General features: G+C 49.0%; 1 protein-coding gene across 1 annotated transcript; it reads left to right on the top strand.

Moving 5' to 3' along the window:
- The first annotated feature begins 108 nt into the window (after window positions 1-108).
- On the top strand, window positions 109-1,383 carry LOC138637654 (keratin-associated protein 16-1-like). Its single transcript, XM_069726489.1, has one exon. The coding sequence runs from the start codon at window positions 109-111 to the stop codon at window positions 1,381-1,383; it is 1,275 nt and encodes a 424-aa protein (XP_069582590.1).
- The last annotated feature ends 6,390 nt before the right edge of the window (window positions 1,384-7,773 follow it).

A 7,773-nucleotide genomic window follows, 5' to 3' on the forward strand; every position in this document is an offset into this window, starting at 1 on the left:
GCCAGCCTACTGCCCTGTGCCAACCTACTGCCCTGTGCCAACCCACTGCCCTGTGCCAACCAGTGCCAACCTACTGCTCTTTGCCAACCTACTGCCCTGTGCCAACCAATGCCAATCTACTGCCCTGTGCCAACCAGTGCCAACCCACTGCTCTGTGCCAACCAGTGCCAACCTACTGCCCTGTGCCAACCAGTGCCAATCTACTGCCCTGTGCCAACCAGTGCCAACCCACCACCCTGTGCCAACCAGTGCCAACCTACTGCCCTGTGCCAACCTACTGCCCTGTGCCAACCAAAGCCAATCTACTGTCCTGTGCCAACCTACTGCCCTGTGCCAACCAGTGCCAATCTACTGGCCTGTGCCAACCAGTGCCAATCTACTGCCCTGTGCCAACCTACTGCCCTGTGCCAACCAGTGCCAACCTACTGCCCTGTGCCAACCTACTGCCCTGTGCCAATCTACTGTCCTGTGCCAACCAGTGCCAACCTACTGCCCTGTGCCAATCTACTGTCCTGTGCCGACCCGTGCCAACCTACTGCCCTGTGCCAATCTGCTGCCCTGTGCCAGCCAGTGCCAATCTACTGCCCTGTGCCAACCTACTGCTCTGTGCCAACCAGTGCCAACCTACTGCCCTGTGCCAACCTACTGCACTGTGCCAATCTACTGTCCTGTGCCAACCAGTGCCAACCTACTGCCCTGTGCCAATCTACTGCCCTGTGCCAACCAGTGCCAATCTACTGCCCTGTGCCAACCTATTGCTCTGTGCCAACCAGTGCCAACCTACTGCCCTGTGCCAACCTACTGCCCTGTGCCAATCTACTGTCCTGTGCCAACCAGTGCCAACCTACTGCCCTGTGCCAACCTACTGCCCTGTGCCAACCAGTGCCAACCTACTGCCCTGTGCCAACCTACTGCCCTGTGCCAATCTACTGTCCTGTGCCAACCTACTGCCCTGTGCCAACTTACTGCCCTGTGCCAACCAGTGCCAATCTACTGACCTGTGCCAACCTACTGTCCTGTGCCAACCAGTGCCAATCTGCTGCCCTGTGCCAGCCAGTGCCAATCTACTGCCCTGTGCCAACCTACTGCTCTGTGCCAACCAGTGCCAACCTACTGCCCTGTGCCAACCTACTGCCCTGTGCCAATCTACTGTCCTGTGCCAACCAGTGCCAACCTACTGCCCTGTGCCAACCTACTGCCCTGTGCCAACCAGTGCCAATCTACTGCCCTGTGCCAACCTACTGCTCTGTGCCAACCAGTGCCAACCTATTGCCCTGCGCCAACCTACTGCCCTGTGCGAATCTACTGTCCTGTGCCAACCAGTGCCAACCTACTGCCCTGTGCCAACCTACTGCCCTGTGCCAACCAGTGCCAATCTACTGACCTGTGCCAACCAGTGCCAATCTACTGTCCTGTGCCAACCTACTGCCTTGTGCCAACCAGTGCCAATCTACTGCCCTGTGCCAACCAGTGCCAATCTACTGCCCTGTGCCAACCTACTGCCCTGTGCCAACCAGTGCCAATCTACTGCCCTGTGCCAACCTGCCCTGTGCCAACCTACTGCCCTGTGCCAACCAGTGCCAATCTACTGTCCTGTGCCAATCTACTGCCCTGTGCCAACCAGTGCCAATCTACTGCTCTGTGCCAATCTACTTCCCTGTGCCAATCTACTACCTTGTGCCAACCAGTGCCAATCTACTGCCCTGTGCCAACCTACTGCCCTGTGCCTATATACTGCCATGTGCCAACCAGTGCCATTCTACTGCCCTGTGCCAATCTACTGCCCTGTACCAACCAGTGCCAATCTAATGCCTTGTGCCAACCAGTGCCAATCTACTGCTCTATGCCAACCAGTGCCAATCTACTGCCTTATGCCAACCAGTGTCAATCTACTATCCTGTACCAACCAGTGACAATCTACTACCCTGTACCAACCAGTGAGAATCTACTACCTTGTACCAACCAGTGCCAATCTAATGCCTTGTGCCAACCAGTGCCAATCTACTGCTCTGAGTCAACCAGTGCCAATCTACTGCCTTATGCCAACCAGTGGTAATCTATTTCTGTGCCAACCAATACCAGTCTTCTGCCCTGTACCAACCAATGGCAATCTACTACCCTGTACCATCCAGTGCCAATCTACTGCTTTGAACAATCCAGTGCCAACCTACTGCTCTATTCCAACCGGTGCCAATCTACTGCCCTGTGCAGCCAGTGTTAATCTACTGCCCTGTGCCAACCAGTGCCAATCTACTGCACTGTGCCAGCCAGTGCCAATCTACTGCCCTGTGCCAACCAATTCCAATCGAATGCCCTGTTCCAACCAGTATCAATCTACTGCCCTGTACCAACCAGTGCCAATCTGCTGCCCTGTGCCAATCTACTGCCCTGTGCTATGCAGTGCCAATCTGCTGCCCTGTGCCAGCCAGTGCCAATTTACTGCCCTGCACCAACCAATGCCAATCTATTGCCCTGTGCCAATGAGTGCTAATCTATTGCCCTGTGCCAATCTACTGCCCTGTGTCAACCAATGACAATCTACTCCTGTGCCAACCAGTGCAAATCTGCTGCCCTGTGCCAACCAGTGTCAATCTACTACCCTGTACCAACCAGTGCCAATCTACTACCCTGTACCAAACAGTGACAATCTACTATCCTGTACCAACCAGTGACAATCTACTACCCTGTACCAACCAGTGCCAATCTAATGCCTTGTGCCAATCTACTTCTCTGAGTCAATCATTGCCAATCTACTGCCTTATGCCAACTAGTGGTAATCTATTTCTGTGCAAACCAATGTCAATCTACTGCCCTGTACCAACCAGTGCCAATCTACTACCCTGTACCATCCAGTGTCAATCTACTGCCCTGTGCCAACCAGTGCTAACCTACTTCCCTGTGCCAATCTACTGCCCTGTGCCAACCAGTACTAATCTACTGTCCTGTGCCAATCTACTGCCCTGTGCCAACCAGTTCCAATCTACTGCCCTGTACCATCCAGTGCCAATCTACTGCTCTGTTCCAACCAGAGCCAATCTACTGCCCTGTGCCAGCCAGTGTTAATCTACTGCCCTGTGCCACCCAATGCCAATCTACTGCACTGTGCCAACCAGTGCCAATCTACTGCCCTGTGCCACCCAATGCCAATCTACTGCACTGTGCCAACCAGTGCCAATCTACTGCCCTGTGCCAACCAGTGCCAATCTACTGCCCTGTGCCAACCAGTACTAATCTACTTCCCTGTGCCAATCTACTGCCATGTGCCAACCAGTGCCAATCTACTGCCCTGTGCCAACCAGTGCTAATCTACCGTGTGTTCCAGGGTTCCAACCAAGTGGGACGGTAACCAGTCCTGACCAGGAGCATGGTCAGGCCGGGTTCACATTTGCATTCAGGGGCTTTGCGGAGGGCTGCGTACGTCCTCCATTAAGCCCCGCCTCCTTCCGCATACTTCTGCATGCGTCCTGCATACCTATCTTTAACATTGGGTACGCAAGACATGCGGATGTATGTGGATGCGTTGTTTTAATGTGCGTCAAAACAACAACTTTGTTAAACCAGCCCTTTAGCCCACACAACCATAGTCGCCTAAACATCCATGGGCAAAGTCCTTCTCTTCAACCCAGCACTGGGTCATTCGTTAAGTTACATGAGTCCACATGACCCCAATCCCACTGCTTTTGGGACCCTGACACAGCATCTTCACTTTCCAGCACATAATGGCCATTGTTCTAACCTACCAGATTATTCAGGGGCTCCTGCCCCATGTGACCCAGGAAAGTCCCGTTTGACGTGAAACAAGAACTTACAGCTGACACTTTAGATTTTGGATGCCATTTTAAATGTTCATCCAGTGGCCGTAATCAGACTTAGGTTTCCTGGCTCCTGTCTTTCGGACATAAGTGGCCAACTCGGGGTCCTGGAGCACATGAAATACAACCGGTATACTGTATCTTAGGGATCCTGTGAGGTACTATGAGTCCTTGTAGTCATCAGGGACTTCAGATGCTCTGCCCTGTCGCAGGATTTCATCCACACCAACACAGACGCTTCTGCATCGGGGCCCAGTTCTTGACTCAGGACCTCTGGTGGGACCTCCGGCTTCAGTCCGCCCGACCACACCTTTTCCGACTGCAGCACCAGCTGCCGCTTCCATTCGGACTTTCCTGGTTCTCCAGTGCTATACCATACCACTGGCCATCTCTATCCAGAGGAAAGTCGTGATGCTCCATCTCTACCTGCTCACTCTTCCTCTATCTCACCAATAATGGCCTCGGAACCCTCTTCTCAGGGTGTACTTTTCCGGGACTCTGCCCTTCCCTGGGTGGGGTTATTTACGGCTTCTCCGCTCTTTGTGTTTGAGTCCCTGCCCGTTTTCCAGTCACTCGGGCAGGGTTTCTTCTTCGTGGCCATCTGGGTTGGGCACTGCTCACGATGGTATGTCGTCTCTAGGAAGGCTATCTCTTGGGCCGGATGGGCTTTCACCAATTTGCTCTACAGACACCCACAACAGGCGAAGCCTAATCTGGTTTTCGTGACTTCGTCCGCCATCTTAGGTCTCTTGACAGTTGCTATCTTAGCTTTTTCAGGGGTCCCTCTGCTTTCTCAGTGTGAGGACATTGAATCCTGCTGAACTACACCAAGTTGTAAGGTTCACAGAGCGGTTGTCATAGTCGATGGGCTTGTGTGTTCCCACATCCTGGCACCCTAAAAATAAACTGTCCTGAGTGCCATGTGTTGTGTGTGTGGTGAAAAATGCTCACGTTTTGGCCGCAGGCCTTCGCTGTTTCCAGGCTGCCAGATCCAGGAACATCCGCACACAAATCGGGGGACACTCGCTTCTTAACAAACAGTTGAACTGTACTTAGCATCTTGAGTTTAATTGATGTTACCGCACAGTACATTTCCACGTTCTCTGTTTGTTGCACCTGAGTTATTGCTTCTCTTAATGGCTCCCTCGGCTCCAGGGATACTCCACCTTGCTTCGCAGTGTCCATGAGTACCATCTCCCTCATGCCTTTCCCTCTCCAGCTACCCCTTGTAGGAAGAGAATAAGGCACGCTTGTCAGTGCCTAGTTCGGGCCTTAAGCTTGTCTATTTGGACATATGGATCTGCATCTGCAAAAGAACAGCCGCCCACACTAGGGGACCTGGAGACACTCATAGACACCATTAATCTTCCCTAATAAGAAGAGAATGTCCAGCTTCACCGAATCCGTAAAAAAGAGTTTTCTTTATTCACAAACTTTAAACATAGAGGATACAGACTTCAGCACGAACCATATGGGTAAGAATCTCTACGCGTTTAGGGAGCTTAGTCTCCAGAAACGCGTTGAGATTCTTACCCATATGGTTCGTGCTGAAGTCTGTATCCTCTATGTTTAAAGTTTGTGAATAAAGAAAACTCTTTTTTATGGATTCGGTAAAGCTGGACATTCTATTCTTTTTTGGACTTTATGCGCTTTGACACAGCGGGTCCGTGCTCCCGAAGATTGGTTTATGCATCACGGGTGAGCTGGTTTATATTCCATTAATCTTCCCTGCAGTGAAAATCTCAAGCCAGATACGGCCTCTCATGGAGGCCATTATAGAGTATGCATGTTTTAAAAGACTGTTATTGCTGAGCCAGTGTATCTAAGCCCATGATGTGTGATACACAGGAAACCCCAAATCCTTCTTTAAATGTTCCTGAATTTCATAAATATTTTGATGTAGCAGGACAATAACAAGAAGAATGAGGAAATGAATTCCTGAGAATAAATAAGACAAACAATCATGGAGATATTTCTGCACAGTTGTTCAAGAAAGCAAGAAGAATGTACAGAATCCGTAAAACTTGTGGCTGTCGCCGGACATTGGGGACAACCGCCAAATATGACATCAGAGGCTACCAGCTTTCCGGAAAGCTCCATAGATAGAAACAGCTCTGACCCATGAAGACATGAACTCCACAAGTTCTCTGAGGTCTCCTGTGCTATATTAGCGGCAAATCCTGTAAGTTGTGAGGTGCGACCTCCATGGATTGGACATTTATCCAGCATATCCCATAGACGATTGATTGGATTGAGATCTGGGAGTTTTGGAGACAAGTCACCAGTTTGATCTCTTTGTCTTATTCCTCAAACCATTCCTGACAGTTTTTGCAGTTCGACAGAGGCTTTAACCTTCCAAAAGAGGGTGCTACCATTAGAGAATACCGCTGCCATGAGGCCGGGTACTAGATTTAGATAGCTGAAATTTGTAGCATTCACATGAATTCCAGGGCCCGTAGTTTCCCTGTAGAACATTTCCCCATCACGCTGCCTCCGCTGACTTGTCTTCTTCCGACACTGGTATACTGGTGCCATCTCTTCCCTAAAAAGGTAAGAAACGCACACGCACCCAGTTGTCCATATGGTGTAAGAGAAAATGTGCCGTCTTCTTCCATTGCTCCATGATCCAGTTCTGCTGCTCATACTTCCCTTTTAAGTACTTCCAGTAGTGGACAGGGGTCAGCTTTTCTCTGGGATCGGACCACTGCTAGCCTTCACTCTCCATGTGCCCTAATCAGCTTTGGACACTCACCTCTCTTCCGGCTTGTTCACCGATTGTCCTTCTTTGGACCACTTTTGGTAGATACTAACCAAAATATACTGGCAACACCCCACAACACCAGGCGTTTTAGAAATGCCTTGACCGCATCCAGACATCAAAACTTAGTCCTTGTCAAGAGTCAATCAGCTCCTGACGTTTGCCCATTTTTACTGTTTCCAACACAAGGACTTTGAGGCTTGAAGAAGGTTCACACACGGAGAAGAAACGTTCCTCAATGGGCCATCATTACAAACCACTTTTTTGCACAGAATGATGGTGTTCTGCTTCTTTATTTCTCTACTATGAAGGTTTGTACCCAACAACAAATTTTATTTTTTCAGGTGCTGTTCTTTTCTTTCCACTAGATGGATAATAGATAGATGTGATAGATAATATCTATCTTGCAGGTGGCGGTAATCTACTCTACCTGCCCATAAATTGTAGGTTTAGCCCGAAGTGACACTGTTTTGTCCAGAGTTGTAGGCTGGTGGCCCAAAAGTGGCATGTATGGTAGTGTAGGCCCCATCAGAGGGAGATCACCTTGCCGTGGTTGATGGGCACACATGAATTGGCCAATTTATGCACTAAGAATCTTCATTTTATCTATAACTAAGTTTTATGAAAAAAAAATTTGTGAAAATTTTTTTATGAAAAATATTTTTGAGAAGTATAAATCATATTGAATATTTGTCTGTGTTTTCACATGGCCTAGATTCATGTACATGTGCTGCTGTGTTCTTCTTTATCTAGATAGATAGATAGATAGATAGATAGATAGATAGATGTATTCAATGTACTGTATATGAAATTTCAGTTTATTTCCTTCTCTCCTGTGAATCATCCCAAATTCCATTCCCAGAGTTTTCTCACTGAGCCGTCTGACGAGCGGATGTGAGAGTGCGGTATTAGTCTGAGGTGTGTGTGGTGCAGAGCTGCAGTTTATGCTTCTAGGATAAGATCGATAAGTCATTCTATCTAAGATAAGAGAAAATCACATTACACAACTATCTATCTTTCCACATGTACCAAATGCCTAATTGGACAAGTGATCCCAAAAGAAAAATAAATCCTGCTTTTTTGAAAAATAAAAAAAAAATCTAGATATTCTGGAAACAGGAAGGTACTAAACGAGTTCACAGATGCAGGAGCGATATACTACAAGTGACTCTAACTGCAGTCCTTCACTTTAGTACACGGACA

This window comes from Ranitomeya imitator, chromosome 5 (assembly GCF_032444005.1).
Source record: "Ranitomeya imitator isolate aRanImi1 chromosome 5, aRanImi1.pri, whole genome shotgun sequence".
In the NCBI taxonomy this organism is placed as follows: Eukaryota; Metazoa; Chordata; class Amphibia; order Anura; family Dendrobatidae; genus Ranitomeya; species Ranitomeya imitator.

Bases quoted from the DNA above. Each gene is read 5' to 3' on its own strand.
- LOC138637654 (XM_069726489.1), top strand. From the start codon at position 109: ATGCCAATCTACTGCCCTGTGCCAACCAGTGCCAACCCACTGCTCTGT.